Genomic DNA, 18,781 nt, shown 5'->3' with positions numbered 1-18,781 from the left:
CTATTTGTGTTCCTCCCACACTGAGAGATGGTGAGAGTTACCATGTCTTCATCAGCTACAGCAGCACTGACTACCAGTGGACCCACTCCCTCATCAACCAGCTGGAGTCCTGCGGCCTGCAGGTCTGCTACCACGAGCGTGACTTCACTCCCGGCCGCACCGTGTTGGAGAACATGTCCGACTGCATCCAGGAGAGCCAGAAGGTCCTGCTGGTTCTCAGCCCAGAGTTTGTGAGGAGCCGCTGGTGTCTCCTGGAGGCCAACATGTCTTTGTTCAGAGACTGCCTGGAGAGGAAACCCATCGTCCCAGTGCTGCTGGAGCCAGGAGTCTCTGTTCCTCTCCACCTCTGCCACCTCACCTACCTGGAGGCCAACGACCCCGACTTTAAGAATAAGCTGCTCAAGGTGCTCTGCACCGCCAACCAGGAGCTGCAAGGGTCCACTGCGGTGCCCTACCAGCCTCCCTCTATCTACAATGGGAAGGCCCTGCAGCCTCTGATTGCTGTCAATAAGGAGGGACTCAAAAAATGGGATTGTGGTCAGTTCAGTGACATGGACGTGCCAGACCAACTGCGCCTGATCATTGAGGACCACGAGAAGTACAGACAGGCTGTGAGGATGATCAACCGTGTCTCTCAAAATAAAGTGCGCCCATTGTGGTGTAGGAGACTGTATTATTTTGCTTTATATACAATAACGGTCATCTTTGTGATATTTCTAACTTTATACGGGATAGGTATGTTAATAGTTAGGCTATCGAAAGGTGAGAACACACAACATTGGGTGCCATTTATTGTTGGTTTCTGTGTTGCAGTGTTTTCTGTTATAAAGGTTACTCGCTGGGAAAATAATCAGTTGAAGAACATAGTGAGGAAAATGCAGAAAGCTATAGGCCAGGCAAACACAATCCTCTGTGAGGAGAAGGTGTTAATGGGCTGTTGGTCTAATTCAGAAATCTATCTGGTGTATGTTTCTCTGGACGGTTGCAAACATAAGTTTGCAGAGACATTTTCAGAGCAGGTTTGTGCTGAGGACATGTTTCAAAGAGATCTGCTCCGCTTCTCATCAGGTTACGCCTGCTGCCTTGCTAAAAAACACTTTCCCTTTCCCCAGCCCAGCTCCACTGGCCACCTGGAGGGAGGGGTGTGTTTCTGCCAGTATGTCTCCCAGCAGCAGAGCACATCAATGGTCATAAAAGTGTCCACATGTTTGTCTTCACTATTTGATTAAAGGAATCCCCCAGTCAACATGTAATGTCCGGACTAAAACGAGCCACTGAGAGCCATTAAAGGCACAGTAACCTCCTTAGAAGAAGTTAGAAGCCCCTCAGACATCAGAACGGAGGCTGTCACTTTAACAAACCAGAGAGAGGAGAACAGTGAGGATGTTTCGCAATTTCTGCTTCCTGAGTTTACTTTCATTTCTTGCTGATCCACACGGTGCGATCACTCTTTATTACATTTGCTTGAACTGACTGCATCATGAACAGGTATGAATGTACATGGCTGTGTACTGTATGTTGTCCTCTTAGTGGGATTATAGTTCACACTCTTAAAAAGAGCAGTAGGATTCTGCTGTTGTTGTTGTGTTTTTTAGAAAAATCAATGAAAGTATGAAAGCTTAAACGTCATGGAGCTGTTTTTTCTTCATGAATCTACTTTACTGATGAACATTTTCTGTCTGTTATGTACACATTTCAAGTTTTTTTTATACATCATGGATCTTTCTCAATAACTTTGTACTTTTGGTTATTTGATTACTTCTTTATACACAAATAGGCTGCGTATTGTATATTTGGAGCAGCACTGAGTTGCTTGAATTATTCTTTTTAGATTTAGGATATTGTTATACCTGAAATCGACTGAAAATCTTTGCCGTCTAGGCTTCATTTTACAGTATATTGTGCCATTTGTAATCAGCTTTTAGTAACATGACTCATGTTCAGCACAAATCTAGAATTGTTCGGGAATCATTTGATCTGTGTTATATGTGGGAGTGTCAGGGTGACTTTGAGAAGCGTTTATTTTCTAACATGTATAATGTGCTTATAAATAAATCTCTGATTTTACTTTACCCAGATTTTAAGAATTATTCTGAGCAGCAGTGTGATCACTGAGCAGTACGATGACCTCTAAATGTGCTTTTTAATGACTCTTGGAGCTATGCTGACATGAAAAACATGGCTATATGAAATCTTTGAAAAAGATGCCTGCATTTCTAAATTATATTTTCTTCTCACTTTAGTGTTTTCATAGATAATGGAGCCAATGAACAGCAGACTGCAGACATTCAGTCACAGCCTGTTGTCCCACTGTCTCCCTCTATTTGTGTTCCTCCCACACTGAGAGATGGTGAGAGTTACCATGTCTTCATCAGCTACAGCAGCACTGACTACCAGTGGACCCACTCCCTCATCAACCAGCTGGAGTCCTGCGGCCTGCAGGTCTGCTACCACGAGCGTGACTTCACTCCCGGCCGCACCGTGTTGGAGAACATGTCCGACTGCATCCAGGAGAGCCAGAAGGTCCTGCTGGTTCTCAGCCCAGAGTTTGTGAGGAGCCGCTGGTGTATCCTGGAGGCCAACATGTCTTTGTTCAGAGACTGCCCGGAGAGGAAACCCATCGTCCCAGTGCTGCTGGAGCCAGGAGTCTCTGTTCCTCTCCACCTCTGCCATCTCACCTACCTGGAGGCCAACGACCCCGACTTTAAGAATAAGCTGCTCAAGGTGCTCTGCACCGCCAACCAGGAGCTGCAAGGGTCCACTGTGGTGCCCTACCAGCCTCCCTCTATCTACAACGGGAAGGCCCTGCAGCCTCTGATTGTGGTCAGTTCAGTGACATGGAGGTTCCAGATCAACTACGCCTGATCATTGAGGACCACGAGAAGTACAGACAGGCTGTGAGGATGATCAACAGTGTCTCTCATAATAAAGTGTGGTTGCGCCCACTCTGGGTTAGGGTACTGATCTACCTTATAGGTTTAGCACTTGTTGTATTCTTCGCATCCTTTTACACATTTGCAACAGTTATGTTCTCTACTATCCACCCTTTGCCCCGATCGGACAAAACATACCAGATTGTAGCATGGGTGTTCACTATTTCTGGTTTCTACAGTGTTCCATTGGGGTTATTAATTCACATTATTCTCTGGAAGAAGGATGATGAGAAGTATATATTGAGGGAAATGCAGAAAGCTACAGGCCAGGCGAACACAATCCTCTGTGAGGAGAAGGTGTTAATGGGCTGTCTCCGGTCCAATTCAAAACAAATCCATCTGGTGTATGTTTCTCTGGACGGTTGCAAACATGAGTTTGCAGAGACATTTTCAGAGCAGGTTTGTGCTGAGGACATGTTTCAAAGAGCTCTGCTCTACTTCTCATCAGGTTACGCCTGCTGCCTTGCTAAAAAACACTTTCCCTTTGCCCAGCCCAGCTCCACTGGCCACCTGGAGGGAGGGGTGTGTTTCTGCCAGTATGTCTCCCAGCAGCTGAGCACAGATCAGTGGGCATAGCAGTGTCCACATGTTTGTCTTTACTATTTGATAAAACAAATCCCCCAGTCAACATGTAATGTCAGGACTAAAACGAGCCACTGAGAGCTGTTAAAGGCACAGTAACCTCCTTCATGTTAGAAGCCCCTAAGCCATCAGAACGGAGGCTGTCGCTTTAACAAACCAGAGAGAGGAGAACAGTGAGGATGTTTTGTAGTTTCTGATTCCTGAGTTTACTTTCAGTTCTTGCTGATTCACACGGTGCGATCACTCTTTATTACATTTGCTTGAACTGACTGTATCATGAACAGGTATGGATGTACGATGCTGTGTACTGTATGTTGTCCTCTTAGTGGGATTATAGTTTTCACTCTTAAAAAGTGCAGTAGGATTCTGCTGTTGTTGTGTTTTATTTTTGTTTTTAGTATGAAAGCTTACATGTCATGTAGCTGTTTTTTCTTCATGAATCTACTTTACTGATGAACATTTTCTGTCTGTTATGTACACTTTTCAAGTTTTTTTTATACATCACGGATCTTTCCCAATAACTTTGTACTTCTGGTTATTTGATTACTTCTTTATACACTAATAGGATGCGTATTGTATATTTGGAGCAGCACTGAGTTGCTTGAATTATTCTTTTTAGATTTAGGATATTGTTATACCTGAAATCAACTGAAAATCTTTGCCGTCTAGGATTCATTTTACAGTATATTATGCAATTTGTAATCAGCATTGTAGTAACATGACTCATGTTTAGAACAAATCTAGACTTGTTGGGGAATCGTTTGATCTGTGTTATATGTGGGAGTGTCAGGGTGACTTTGAGAAGCGTTTATTTTCTAACATGTATAATGTGCTTATAAATAAATCTCTGATTTTACTTTATCCAGATTTTAAGAATTATTCTGAGCAGCAGTGTGATCACTGAGCAGTACGATGACCTCTAAATGTGCTTTTTAATGACTCTTAGAGCTATGCTGACATACAAAACATGGCTATATGAAATCTTTGAAAAGGATATCTGCATTTCTAAATCATACTTTCTTCTCACTTTAGTGTTTTCATAGATAATGGAGCCAATGAACTGCAGACTGTAGACATTCCTCTACAGCCTGTTGTCCCACTGTCTCCCTCTATTTGTGTTCCTCCCACACTGAGAGATGGTGAGAGTTACCATGTCTTCATCAGCTACAGCAGCACTGACTACCAGTGGACCCACTCCCTCATCAACCAGCTGGAGTCCTGCGGCCTGCAGGTCTGCTGCCACGAGCGTGACTTCACTCCCGGCCGCACCGTGTTGGAGAACATGTCCGACTGCATCCAGGAGAGCCAGAAGGTCCTGCTGGTTCTCAGCCCAGAGTTTGTGAGGAGCCGCTGGTGTCTCCTGGAGGCCAACATGTCTTTGTTCAGAGACTGCCTGGAGAGGAAACCCATCGTCCCAGTGCTGCTGGAGCCAGGAGTCTCTGTTCCTCTCCACCTCTGCCACCTCACCTACCTGGAGGCCAACGACCCTGACTTTAAGAATAAGCTGCTCAAGGTGCTCTGCACCGCCAACCAGGAGCTGCAAGGGTCCACTGTGGTGCCCTACCAGCCTCCCTCTATCTACAACGGGAAGGCCCTGCAGCCTCTGATTGCTGTCAATAAGGAGGGACTCAAAAAATGGGAATGTGGTCAGTTCAGTGACATGGACGTGCCAGACCAACTGCGCCTGATCATTGAGGACAAAAAGAAGTACAGACAGGCTGTGAGGATGATCAACCGTGTCTCTCAAAATATAATAATCTCCCTCTGTCGTAGAGTGGTGACGTCTGTTATCGGTTTTATATTTCTCTTAATCACGATAATAAGTTGGTTTAAACTAGATTCATCAAAGGTTATGAAGACAAATCTTCCGGCGCTAATTGATACTTGTGTCATCTGTGTTCCATTGTGTTTGTTTATGGAGATTGCTCTCTGGAAAAATGATCAATTGACGTACATGTTGAGGGAATTGCAGAAAGCTATAGGCCAGGCAAACATAATCCTCTCTGAGGAGAAGGTGTTAATGGGATTTTTGTCTAATTCAAAAATCCATCTGGTGTATGTTTCTCTGGACGGTTGCAAACATGAGTTTGCAGAGACATTTTCAGAGCAGGTTTGTGCTGAGGACATGTTTCAAAGAGCTCTGCTCTACTTCTCATCAGGTTACGCCTCTTGCCTTGCTAAAAAAGACTTTCCCTTTCCCCAGCCCAGCTCCACTGGCCACCTGGAGGGAGGGGTGTGTTTCTGCCAGTATGTCTCCCAGCAGCTGAGCACAGATCAATGGGCATAACAGTGTCCACAAGTTTGTCTTTACTATTTGATTAAAGGAATCCACCAGTCAACATGTAATGTCCGGACTAAAACGAGCCACCGAGAGCCGTTAAAGGCACAGTAACCTCCTTCATGTTAGAAGCCCCTCAGACATCAGAACGGAGGCTGTCACTTTAACCAACCAGAGAGAGGAGAACAGTGAGGATGTTTCGCAATTTCTGCTTCCTGAGTTTACTTTCATTTCTTGCTGATCCACACGGTGCGATCACTCTTTATTACATTTGCTTGAACTGACTGTATCATGAACAGGTATGGATGTACGATGCTGTGTACTGTATGTTGTTCTCTTAGTGGGGTTATAGTTTTCACTCTTAAAAAGAATAGTAGGATTCTGTTGTTGTTGTTGTGTTTTAGAAAAATCAATGAAAGTATGAAAGCTTACATGTCATCGAGCTGTTTTTTCTTCATGAATCTACTTTACTGATGAACATTTTCTGTCTGTTATGTACACATTTCAAGTATTTTTTATACATCATGGATCTTTCTCAATAACTTTGTACTTTTGGTTATTTGATTACTTCTTTATACACAAATAGGTTGCGTATTGTATATTTGGAGCAGCACTGAGTTGCTTGAATTATTCTTTTTAGATTTAGGATATTGTTATACCTGAAATCAACTGAAAATCTTTGCCGTCTAGGCTTCATTTTACAGTATATTGTGCCATTTGTAATCAGCATTGTAGTAACATGACTCATGTTTAGAACAAATCTAGAATTGTTCGGGAATCATTTGATCTGTGTTATATGTGGGAGTGTCAGGGTGACTTTGAGAAGCGTTTATTTTCTAACATGTATAATGTGCTTATAAATAAATCTCTGATTTTACTTTATCCAGATTTTAAGAATTATTCTGAGCAGCAGTGTGATCACTGAGCAGTAGGATGAACTCTAAATGTGCTTTTTAATGACTCTTGGAGCTATGCTGACATGAAAAACATGGCTATATGAAATCTTTGAAAAAGATTCCTGCATTTCTAAATCATATTTTCTTCTCACTTTAGTGTTTTCATAGATAATGGAGCCAATGAACAGCAGACTGCAGACATTCAGTCACAGCCTGTTGTCCCACTGTCTCCCTCTATTTGTGTTCCTCCCACACTGAGAGATGGTGAGAGTTACCATGCCTTCATCAGCTACAGCAGCACTGACTACCAGTGGACCCACTCCCTCATCAACCAGCTGGAGTCCTGCGGCCTGCAGGTCTGCTACCACGAGCGTGACTTCACTCCCGGCCGCACCGTGTTGGAGAACATGTCCGACTGCATCCAGGAGAGCCAGAAGGTCCTGCTGGTTCTCAGCCCAGAGTTTGTGAGGAGCCGCTGGTGTCTCCTGGAGGCTAACATGTCTTTGTTCAGAGACTGCCTGGAGAGGAAACCCATCGTCCCAGTGCTGCTGGAGCCAGGAGTCTCTGTTCCTCTCCACCTCTGCCACCTCACCTACCTGGAGGCCAACGACCCCGACTTTAAGAATAAGCTGCTCAAGGTGCTCTGCACCGCCAACCAGGAGCTGCAAGGGTCCACTGTGGTGCCCTACCAGCCTCCCTCTATCTACAACGGGAAGGCCCTGCAGCCTCTGATTGCTGTCAATAAGGAGGGACTCAAAAAATGGCAATGTGGTCAGTTCAGTGACATGGACGTGCCAGACCAACTGCGCCTGATCATTGAGGACAAACAGAAGTACAGACAGGCTGTGAGGATGATCAACAGTGTCTCTCAAAATAAAGTGCTCTCCCTCTGGCGTAGAGCATTGATGCCTGTTATCGCTGGAATATTGATCGTACTTATGATGGCTCTATTAGTATATGCTACAATTTCGTTGACTGAAGATTCATCAAATGGCAAGAACACAAATCTTTGGGCACTCTTTATTGCTTGTGTCTGCTGTGTTTTTTTTAGTTACCTTATTGAGATTGCTATCTGGGAAATTGATCAATTGAAGTACATATTGAAGGAAATGCAGAAAGCTACAGGCCAGGTGAACACAATCCTCTCTGAGGAGAAGGTGTTAATGGGCTGTTGGTCCAATTCAAAACAAATCCATCTGGTGTATGTTTCTCTGGACGGTTGCAAACATGAGTTTGCAGAGACATTTTCAGAGCAGGTTTGTGCTGAGGACATGTTTCAAAGAGCTCTGCTCTACTTCTCATCAGGTTACGCCTGCTGCCTTGCTAAAAAACACTTTCCCTTTCCCCTCGAGGTGGTCAGTGGAACCACTGGCCACCTGGAGGGAGGGGTGTGTTTCTGCCAGTATGTCTCCCAGCAGCTGAGCACAGATCAATGGGCATAGCAGTGTCCACATGTTTGTCTTTACTATTTGATAAAAGAAATCCCCCAGTCAACATGTAATGTCAGGACTAAAACGAGCCACTGAGAGCTGTTAAAGGCACAGTAACCTCCTTCATGTTAGAAGCACCCCAGACATCAGAACGGAGGCTGTCACTTTAGCAAACCAGAGAGAGGAGAACAGTGAGGATGTTTTTCAGTTTCTGATTCCTGAGTTTACTTTCATTTCTTGCTGATTCACACGGTGCGATCACTCTTTATTACATTTGCTTGAACTGACTGTATCATGAACAGGTATGGATGTACGATGCTGTGTACTGTATGTTGTCCTCTTAGTGGGATTATAGTTTTCACTCTTAAAAAGTGCAGTAGGATTCTGTTGTTGTTGTTGTGTTTTATTTGTGTTTTTAGTATGAAAGCTTACATGTCATCGAGCTGTTTTTTCTTTATGAATCTACTTTACTGATGAACATTTTCTGTCTGTTATGTACACTTTTCAAGTTTTTTTTTTATACTTCATGAATCTTTTTTCAATAACTTTGTACTTCTGGTTATTTGATTACTTCTTTATACACAAATAGGATGCGTATTGTATATTTGGAGCAGCACTGAGTTGCTTCAATTATTCTTTTTAGATTTAGGATATTGTTATACCTGAAATCAACTGAAAATCTTTGCCGTCTAGGCTTCATTTTACAGTATATTATGCAATTTGTAATCAGCATTTTAGTAACATGACTCATGTTCATCACAAATCTAAACTTGTTCGGGAATCATTTGATCTGTGTTATATGTGGGAGTGTCAGGGTGACTTTGAGAAGCGTTTATCTGTTTTGCAATGATTGACTGTATTTGTAGTAGTAGCAGTCTTTTCACATTTTCAGCATTTATTTTCTAACATGTATAATGTGCTTATAAATAAATCTCTGATTTTACTTTACCCAGATTTTAAAGAATTATTCTGAGCAGCAGTGTGATCACTGAGCAGTAGGATGAACTTTAAATGTGCTTTTTAATGACTCTTGGAGCTATGCTGACATGAAAAACATGGCTATATGAAATCTTTGAAAAAGATGCCTGCATTTCTAAATCATATTTTCTTCTCACTTTAGTGTTTTCATAGATAATGGAGCCAATGAACTGCAGACTGCAGACATTCAGTCACAGCCTGCTGTCCCACTGTCTCCCTCTATTTGTGTTCCGCCCACACTGAGAGATGGTGAGAGTTACCATGTCTTCATCAGCTACAGCAGCACTGACTACCAGTGGACCCACTCCCTCATCAACCAGCTGGAGTCCTGCGGCCTGCAGGTCTGCTGCCACGAGCGTGACTTCACTCCCGGCCGCACCGTGTTGGAGAACATGTCCGACTGCATCCAGGAGAGCCAGAAGGTCCTGCTGGTTCTCAGCCCAGAGTTTGTGAGGAGCCGCTGGTGTCTCCTGGAGGCTAACATGTCTTTGTTCAGAGACTGCCTGGAGAGGAAACCCATCGTCCCAGTGCTGCTGGAGCCAGGAGTCTCTGTTCCTCTCCACCTCTGCCACCTCACCTACCTGGAGGCCAACGACCCCGACTTTAAGAATAAGCTGCTCAAGGTGCTCTGCACCGCCAACCAGGAGCTGCAAGGGTCTACTGTGGTGCCCTACCAGCCTCCCTCTATCTACAACGGGAAGGCCCTGCAGCCTCTGATTGCTGTCAATGAGGAGGGACTCAATACATGGGATTGTGGTCAGTTCAGTGACATGGAGGTTCCAGACCAACTGCGCCTGATCATTGAGGACCACGAGAAGTACAGACAGGCTGTGAGGATGATCAACAGTGTCTCTCAAGATAAAGTGCTCTCCCTCTCGAGTATAGCACTGATGGTTGTTATCGCTATGTCATTGTTCGTACTTTTGTTACTTCTATTAATATATGCTATAAATATGTTGACAGAAGATTTATCGAAAGGCAACACAAATCTTTGGGCACTCTTTATTGCTTGTGTCTGCTGTGTTATTTTGAGTTGGTTTAGTGAGAGTCTTCTCTGGGAAAAGGAACAGATGAAGTACATATTGAGGGAAATGCAGAAAGCTACAGGCCAGGCGAACACAATCCTCTGTGAGGAGAAGGTGTTAATGGGCTGTCTCCGGTCCAATTCAAAACAAATCTATCTGGTGTATGTTTCTCTGGACGGTTGCAAACATGAGTTTGCAGAGACATTTTCAGAGCAGGTTTGTGCTGAGGACATGTTTCAAAGAGCTCTGCTCTACTTCTCATCAGGTTACGCCTGCTGCCTTGCTAAAAAACACTTTCCCTTTCCCCTCGAGGTGGTCAGTGGAACCACTGGCCACCTGGAGGGAGGGGTGTGTTTCTGCCAGTATGTCTCCCAGCAGCTGAGCACAGATCAATGGGCATAGCAGTGTCCACATGTTTGTCTTTACTATTTGATAAAAGAAATCCCCCAGTCAACATGTAATGTCAGGACTAAAACGAGCCACTGAGAGCCGTTAAAGGCACAGTAACCTCCTTCATGTTAGAAGCCCCTAAGCCATCAGAACGGAGGCTGTCGCTTTAACCAACCAGAGAGAGGAGAACAGTGAGGATGTTTAGCAGTTTCTGCTTCCTGAGTTTACTTTCATTTCTTGCTGATCCACACGGTGCGATCACTCTTTATTACATTTGCTTGAACTGACTGTATCATGAACAGGTATGGATTTACGATGCTGTGTACTGTATGTTGTCCTCTTAGTGGGATTATAGTTTTCACTCTTAAAAAGAGTAGTAGGATTCTGCTGTTGTTGTTGTGTTTTTTAGAAAAATCAATGAAAGTATGAAAGCTTAAACATCATGGAGCTGTTTTTTCTTTATGAATCTACTTTACTGATGAACATTTTCTGTCTGTTATGTACATTTCAAGTATTTTTTATACGTCATGGATCTTTCTCAATAACTTTGTACTTTTGGTTATTTGATTACTTCTTTATACACAAATAGGCTGCGTATTGTATATTTGGAGCAGCACTGAGTTGCTTGAATTATTCTTTTTAGATTTAGGATATTGTTATACCTGAAATCAACTGAAAATCTTTGCCGTCTAGGCTTCATCTTACATTATATTGTGCCATTTGTAATCAGCTTTTAGTAACATGACTCATGTTTAGAACAAATCTAAACTTGTTCGGGAATCAGTTGATCTGTGTTATATGTGGGAGTGTCAGGGTGACTTTGAGAAGCGTTTATTTTCTAACATGTATAATGTGCTTATAAATAAATCTCTGATTTTACTTTATCCAGATTTTAAGAATTATTCTGAGCAGCAGTGTGATCACTGAGCAGTAGGATGAACTTTAAATGTGCTTTTTAATGACTCTTGGAGCTATGCTGACATGAAAAACATGGCTATATGAAATCTTTGAAAAAGGATATCTGCATTTCTAAATCATATTTTCTTCTCACTTTAGTGTTTTCATAGATAATGGAGCCAATGAACAGCAGACTGTAGACATTCAGTCACAGCCTGTTGTCCCACTGTCTCCCTCTATTTGTGTTCCTCCCACACTGAGAGATGGTGAGAGTTACCATGTCTTCATCAGCTACAGCAGCACTGACTACCAGTGGACCCACTCCCTCATCAACCAGCTGGAGTCCTGCGGCCTGCAGGTCTGCTGCCACGAGCGTGACTTCACTCCCGGCCGCACCGTGTTGGAGAACATGTCCGACTGCATCCAGGAGAGCCAGAAGGTCCTGCTGGTTCTCAGCCCAGAGTTTGTGAGGAGCCGCTGGTGTCTCCTGGAGGCCAACATGTCTTTGTTCAGAGACTGCCTGGAGAGGAAACCCATCGTCCCAGTGCTGCTGGAGCCAGGAGTCTCTGTTCCTCTCCACCTCTGCCACCTCACCTACCTGGAGGCCAACGACCCTGACTTTAAGAATAAGCTGCTCAAGGTGCTCTGCACCGCCAACCAGGAGCTGCAAGGGTCCACTGTGGTGCCCTACCAGCCTCCCTCTATCTACAACGGGAAGGCCCTGCAGCCTCTGATTGCTGTCAATGATGAGGGATTCCATACATGGGATTGTGGTCAGTTCAGTGACATGGAGGTTCCAGACCAACTGCGCCTGATCATTGAGGACCACGAGAAGTACAGACAGGCTGTGAGGATGATCAACAGTGTCTCTCAAGATAAAGTGTGGTTGCGCCCACTCTGGGTTAGGGTACTGATCTACCTTATTGGTGTAGCATTTGTTTTACTCTTCACATCCTTTTCCACAGGTGCAACATATATGTATTGTGCTACCCTCATTGTGCCCCAAGGGGATATCACATACTTTATTGTAGCATCGGTTTTCACTCTTTCTTGTTTCTATATTGCTCCATTGGGGTTGTTTATTCACATTATTCTCTGGAAGAATGACGATGAGAAGTACATATTGAGGGAAATGCAGAAAGCTGTAGGCCAGGCGAACACAATCCTCTGTGAGGAGAAGGTGTTAATGGGCTGTCGCCGGTCCAATTCAAAACAAATCTATCTGGTGTATGTTTCTCTGGACGGTTGCAAACATGAGTTTGCAGAGACATTTTCTGAGCAGGTTTGTGCTGAGGACATGTTTCAAAGAGCTCTGCTCTACTTCTCATCAGGTTACGCCTGCTGCCTTGCTAAAAAACACTTTCCCTTTCCCTTTCCCCAGCCCAGCTCCACTGGCCACCTGGAGGGAGGGGTGTGTTTCTGCCAGTATGTCTCCCAGCAGCTGAGAATAGATCAATGGGCATAACAGTAACAATACAGACCTGGAATGGACCTGCAATTTACCAGTAACTCAGTGCTAGCAGTGATACATTTTTCTGAGTTTTTTTTTCATAATGACACAATTTCATAAAGATTCCTGAGCAATCCATTCCGTGTTTATGGTATATAATTTTCCAAATGTTTTTTCCACATGAAGTAGAGTCACAATACAGATAGGATGAAAGCTTAATTTGCATTTTACCATTTCATACAATTATACTTTAACAACTTTGCGTTTGATCATTTTCATGCTGTTTCAATTGTTAATTACTTCAATAAAATGTATTACATCACAGCACAGTGTTTGTGTCCTTATGCAATTCATTGAACTGGTGAGGGGAGAAAAATGAGTAGAGTGCCAGGGTGCACCCTGGGTAATCTGCTGAAAATAAACACATTTCTCCTGATCTAGAAGAGATAAAACTAGAGTTAAACCCATTCATAATAAGAGTACAAAACATAAACTTAAGTCATGCTTAACTGTTGCATGGATGTATCGTAAATTCCTGTTGCTCACCATTAATAAATAATCAAGTCACTATGAAAATGAGAAAATGTCTTGTTAACAGCGACACCTGTGGCCGTTAAGTCAACGAAAGTCAGCGTCCTGCTGCTCGCTCGCTCTACATAGACATGAACCAGCATCGCTCAAAACAGTGAGGCGACACACGTCACGAGCAACAGGACGCTGACTTTCGTTGACTTAACGGCCACAGGTGTCGCTGTTAACAAGCATTTCTGATTCTTACAAACAGTCCTTTTAATGCTCTGGATATCATATAAAGCACCTTTAATTTCAGACTAATGCATTTGATCAGCCTCTCTGAAAGCAGACCTGCACCTATTCTCAAAGAAATATGAGAATATGTACAGTTTTGAATGAGAATAAGCTATTAAAATTTAAATAAAAAAATAAAAATGGGCGTCAGATGCAAACATCTACATGTTGCTGCATGACCCAATGGCAATAAGTCTTTCTGTCACATTTAAAAGCTAGAAGCACGGAAGAGAATGATGCACTAAAACCAAAACCACACCACAATAGACAAATTAGGAGAGATTGAACAGACATGTTTAAACTGAACAGAAGCACCCATTGTGTAATCCATATGTACAATAAGTGTAAATAACACATGAAGTGTGTTCATGGTTTGAACTACAAAGCCAGTTCACTTGTCAATCAGAGATTTTAATAGTAACCATTAAGAGAGTTGTGAAAAACTGATTTTTGATACCAAATGATATAAAATTTTAATAACGTTATTAACACAGTTGCCTTTGGGTTCGCAAGCAAGAATGGAGAGTCCTCATTAAATCCTGTGTTTTTCACACTGTGGCAGAGGCATCATAAATCAAACTAGTTATATAATGTTTTAATATAAGTCAGGTCTGGGGGCTTAAGGCAGCCTGAGGTACAAGATTCTCTTATCTGTTGCTCTTCTGACAACATTTTGTTGACCTTTCCCCACTGATGCCACCTTATCAGAAACAAAGGCTCGTTTGAGACGTGAGCGCCACCATGTACCACAGAAGAAGGATCAATATTTGCTGTCCTTTACGACGTTGCAGCGACGAGGATTCAGGATATGAAACGGAGACACGACACCGTTGCCTGAGGGGTCTGTAGCAACAGCACCGCCGGGGAATATCAAGCAGACTGAGATTGCATGTCAGCGGGGTGATGCCTGGGTCACACTGAACACATCCAGTTCTCACTGTGCCTGATGAGAGGTGGAAATGTCCTCTTACTGCACTGCTGCAGTTCAATTAAAACTGAATTAGGATGGATTAAGCGTACATGTCTCAGGTTAAAAATAAATTAAAAAATGCCTCGCTGCCATGTAATCATGTTGTGTGAACGCATGTTGAAAGTGCAGTGTGGCGACATAATTGCTCACAGAAGCGGCGATCGTGACGAGAACAATCTCTCTAATCCTCAGCAATGACTTTCATGTTGATTTAAATCAGTCATCTCAGCTCCTGTTACATCTATTGAACCTTAATTTTCTTCTCCACATTACAGTAAGTATGCGTCCACGTGCATGTACAGGTGTGCTTATTCCGACATGAAGTTATATCACTGTATTCAAATCTCAGCCACTTAAATGCTTCTGTGCTCAAGTGCAATGAGCCCTGGGCGCTGAACATTGTATTTTTACAGATTAGCTCTCCAAATGGCCTCATACAGGCTGTTACACTATGGCATGCTTTAAATTTAAAGTTAATTAAAACATTCCTCTGAGAGATGAAAGAAAAACAGCAGATGGAAAAATGACTTGTTGAAGTAATGAAATGATTGACAAGCAGATTACGTGGTTTGTTATTTTGTTGATTTTCTTTTTAGTATCAAATATTCACTTGATGTGGACGAGAAAGGTGGCTAGTAAACGTTTGCAGTTCCCTCCTTCATAGAGCACAGTGGCTGTGGTCATCTTTAATACTTAAAGGGGACATATCATGAAAAAAAAATCACTTTTTCAGTGCTTGTGCACATAGACTTGGGTATCTGGAGTGCCTACCTACAAACAAACTGTGTAATAAGACAACCCAGTGGGCTGCCTTGATCAGAAAACATGTGATTCAACAAGCCATTCAGATTTGGCTCCCCTTCCTATGTCACATGCAGGCTCATTAGAGATTGAGAACTACCTTTGCTAAGGTGAACCAAGCCCCCGAGGAAGAGCGCCGGGCGTTGAAGCAAATTTTCGTGGTGGCCAAACGGCGGTACTACAACTTCTGTGTCCGTCATGTGACGCCATTGGACCCAAAAAGACTTTTTTCCATAGACTTACTTTGAGAAAGAGACGTAAATCATCTTCCCAGTACAAACACTTGAATACACTTATTCAAATTGTTGGGTCTTAAAAGTTGGAAAATGCACTAATACCTGAATCCAGAGTTATTTTCCTCCCTCCGTTCATGTGAATGAGCCCCAGACCACAGCTGGACCGAGGGCTGAGAGGCGGAGTAGAGACATTTTGGCTTCATGCGCCACTGAGCAACTCTCATAGGAATGAACAGGAGCCTGCTGCATCCAGTTCTCTTTATACATCCATGAGGTGCACCATATTTTTCTCACAAGCCAATCAGAAGAGAATGGGCTTTTTCATAAGGGGGTCAAAAACGACAGACGGTGAATACAGGAATATTCAGACAGACAGTGTGAGAAAAATACTGTGTTTTTTTAACATTAAAGGGACTCTATGTAAAAATCAGAAATTGCTTGTTAACAGCGACACCTGTGGCCGTTAAGGCAACAAAAGTCAGCGTCCTGTTGCTTGTGCTCGCTCTACATAGACATGAATGAGCATTGCTCAAAACTGTGAGGCGACACACGTCAGCTAAAAGCACAATATCACTCTATATTTCAGCTGCTTGGCAGTAATGTTAGCTGACCAGACGAAGGTCTCGCCAGGAATCGTTGCTGATAGTGTTTCCTGCTTCAGCCTCCCGTCTTCTTCATTGTGTAGTGTGCGCGTATGCACGTGAGAGGTGGAGCGAGTGAGAACGAGCGCAGTGTGTGAGTGAAGGCAAGCAGGAGGGCAGAGGAGCAGAGTGCAGCGTCGACTCCGGCCCTGGAGACCAAAGCTACGGTTTCCCCTGTGTCTTCTGACCGTGGTCGGGAGGCTGGAGCCGGAAGAGTTGACACTGTTTTGCAAGACGGGCTTCACTAGATAGAACTTTGCGGTTTTGGTGCTTCCGTGTGGTTTGTGTTGGAACAGTGTAGCTACACACGAGCGCACATGGGACTCCGGCCCGATTTATACCCCTACTTATATCCCTTTAAAGCATGTAAACATGTTCTAGTAAACATGTTCTAGTAAAAAGCCAAAATACAAATGGAAATGAGCATGATGTGTCCCCTTTAAAGTGGCAAATCCTGAAGATTTCAGTCCTGGTCGATCTGGCGACACCCTGTTTACTGGTGGTAACTGCAAATGCGGTTTAATACTTCAGGTCGCAGAATGCTGGGGCAGGAAAACAAACCATTGTTTTAATAAAGAAGTCAGGAAATAATTGTCCTTTTTTTGCATCATTCTATGAACAACCTGTGATCTGATTTCATGCCGCTCACGGGATGAGTCTGCAAAAAGCGAAAGCGAAGTAGTTGGTTACCTCGCTGTGCAGCCTGTCGCCTGCAGCTCTTAATCTAACAGCTCACTGTGTCTGCTACTTCATGTTCCATTACTCCTTGCAATATATTTCAAAATGATCCGCTGTCAAAAAATGTTGAAAATTAACATTGTAAACGACAGCCGTCAGAGTCAAGCTCACTGACAAACACGTTGCATTCCCTGTGACTACTTCGTAATAACAGTCAACTCGTGTTCGTGACATAACGAGACATTTAACGAAATGAAAACCTTTGAGATAATTACTTTAAAGTAATACATTATCCAATTGCATTTAAAAAGAAATGATATACACCTCCTGTAGCTGAAAGTCTAAAAGTCATCCGTTTCCTCTCTCAAAGAGAACAGGAGCTGTGCTCAGCTTGAAGTCATTTCATCCACCGCCCTTCCAGTTGTGGATGAATCACTGGCTTGCCCTTTACAAAGGCACTTAAAGCCCATTTCCTATGGAGCTGCTCTGGCTGGCTGTATAGGAGTTTGGTTGCCACACTCGGATCCAGTGAAGCATAATGCCAACTGGGTGCTGCCTCAAATATAATTCTCCTTGGAAATACAAAGTAGTCATAGCGTTTACTAAATTAAATTGCCCCTGACGAGAAGAAATGCTACTCGCATTCAATAGATTCAGAGGAAAAATAACTTTCAAAGTGTCTATGGGATCATGTGACCAGTAGGAAGCCAAAAGCAACTGAACTTTATGAGTTTTAGAAATCATGAAACTTCTCAGATGAGTGGCGGATGACTGAGTGTAAAAAATGAGGGAGGAAGTCACTGTTCCCAGCCAAGAAATGGTTGGACACACCACCTCCTGTAACACCACACAGCAAAACTCCAATATCCGAGTGCAAGTGAATGCAGCAAGAGATCCTCAGAGATCTTTCCTCGTCTCATAACAGTATAATGCCAAGAGGTTACAATATGACGAACCGATCAACATTTTACAGTCTACTACTGGGTTCATACAATCTAAATTTACAGTCATCAGTTATTTTAAAAAGCCAACTAACAACAGGGCAAGAATAAATGCAAAATTCAACCAAACTGAGAGCCGGTCAAAATAACACTGTGTGGCGTCGGCTTACAGTTACGTTATAGATTTCTTAGCTTAGTTTTAGCAAAACCACAGTAGCAAGAAAACAGCCACATATCAACCCCATTTGGAATGTTTTTCGGCACAGTTTGTGTGGTCATTAGTTGGACTAAAGATACGTTTCGCTAAATAGCCAACGCTAGATGTCAACACATTCTCACTCCCAACTCTTCAAATACCAACGCTTGGTCAGCGGCCCGTTTGCTCCAAACTATGACGCTCTAGCTTCCCCTCCAGTGTCAAGGACAGCGTGTCAGTTTCTGCTCATTACCTGCATACGTGTCTTTTCAAAATAAACTTCCAACATAGGTTTACTCACATGTTTAGGTTTACTTGCTTAGGTTTAGGAAAAGATTGCGGTTTGGGTTAAAATAAGAACAACTAACATACAAGTCAACGTTGACTTGGTTTCACATGGGACACGAACAGCGGTCTTCTGGGTGAAAATATGTGTTTGTTTGACCCAACCATCCACACCGACCTCCTGCCTAAGCGGATTTTCTCGCTCTTTATACTCCATCAGTTGCTCTGACTGTCTAATACTGATGCAGATGAGTTTATATTGGAGTTAGATGAAAGCCCGGTGCGTCTTATACAGATTCTAAATGGTGCATCAGTATCAGACGCAGAGGGACGACTTACCAAGCGTCGGTATTTGACGGGTTGAGAG

The 18,781-nt window shown here is 43.2% G+C and overlaps 5 protein-coding genes across 5 annotated transcripts; all 5 read left to right on the top strand.

The window, feature by feature from the left end:
• Positions 1 to 1,426: 1,426 nt before the first annotated feature.
• Positions 1,427 to 2,865, top strand: LOC119486628 (toll-like receptor 2 type-2). The gene is made up of 2 exons (XM_037766872.1): positions 1,427 to 1,488; positions 2,244 to 2,865. The coding sequence occupies exons 1-2, from the start codon at positions 1,481 to 1,483 to the stop codon at positions 2,863 to 2,865; spliced, it is 630 nt and encodes a 209-aa protein (XP_037622800.1). The 5' UTR covers positions 1,427 to 1,480.
• A 708-nt stretch (positions 2,866 to 3,573) lies between these two features.
• On the top strand, positions 3,574 to 5,802 carry LOC119486627. The gene is made up of 3 exons (XM_037766871.1): positions 3,574 to 3,799; positions 4,548 to 5,292; positions 5,719 to 5,802. Exons 1-3 carry the CDS (start codon positions 3,792 to 3,794, stop codon positions 5,800 to 5,802), a joined length of 837 nt encoding a protein of 278 aa, XP_037622799.1. The 5' UTR covers positions 3,574 to 3,791.
• Positions 5,803 to 5,823: 21 nt separating this feature from the next.
• Positions 5,824 to 9,067, top strand: LOC119487447. Its single transcript, XM_037768323.1, has 2 exons — positions 5,824 to 6,092; positions 6,847 to 9,067. Exons 1-2 carry the CDS (start codon positions 6,085 to 6,087, stop codon positions 8,129 to 8,131), a joined length of 1,293 nt encoding a protein of 430 aa, XP_037624251.1. The 5' UTR covers positions 5,824 to 6,084; the 3' UTR covers positions 8,132 to 9,067.
• Positions 8,325 to 10,524, top strand: LOC119486626. The gene is made up of 3 exons (XM_037766870.1): positions 8,325 to 8,421; positions 9,240 to 9,976; positions 10,388 to 10,524. The coding sequence occupies exons 1-3, from the start codon at positions 8,414 to 8,416 to the stop codon at positions 10,522 to 10,524; spliced, it is 882 nt and encodes a 293-aa protein (XP_037622798.1). The 5' UTR covers positions 8,325 to 8,413.
• On the top strand, positions 9,998 to 13,183 carry LOC119487446. The gene is made up of 2 exons (XM_037768322.1): positions 9,998 to 10,814; positions 11,569 to 13,183. The coding sequence occupies exons 1-2, from the start codon at positions 10,807 to 10,809 to the stop codon at positions 12,872 to 12,874; spliced, it is 1,314 nt and encodes a 437-aa protein (XP_037624250.1). The 5' UTR covers positions 9,998 to 10,806; the 3' UTR covers positions 12,875 to 13,183.
• The last annotated feature ends 5,598 nt before the right edge of the window (positions 13,184 to 18,781 follow it).

The sequence above is a fragment of the Sebastes umbrosus genome, chromosome 4 (genome assembly GCF_015220745.1).
Source record: "Sebastes umbrosus isolate fSebUmb1 chromosome 4, fSebUmb1.pri, whole genome shotgun sequence".
In the NCBI taxonomy this organism is placed as follows: Eukaryota; Metazoa; Chordata; class Actinopteri; order Perciformes; family Sebastidae; genus Sebastes; species Sebastes umbrosus.
The sequence above is the reverse complement of the archived record's forward strand: the minus strand, read 5'-3'. Positions and strand labels throughout refer to the sequence as shown.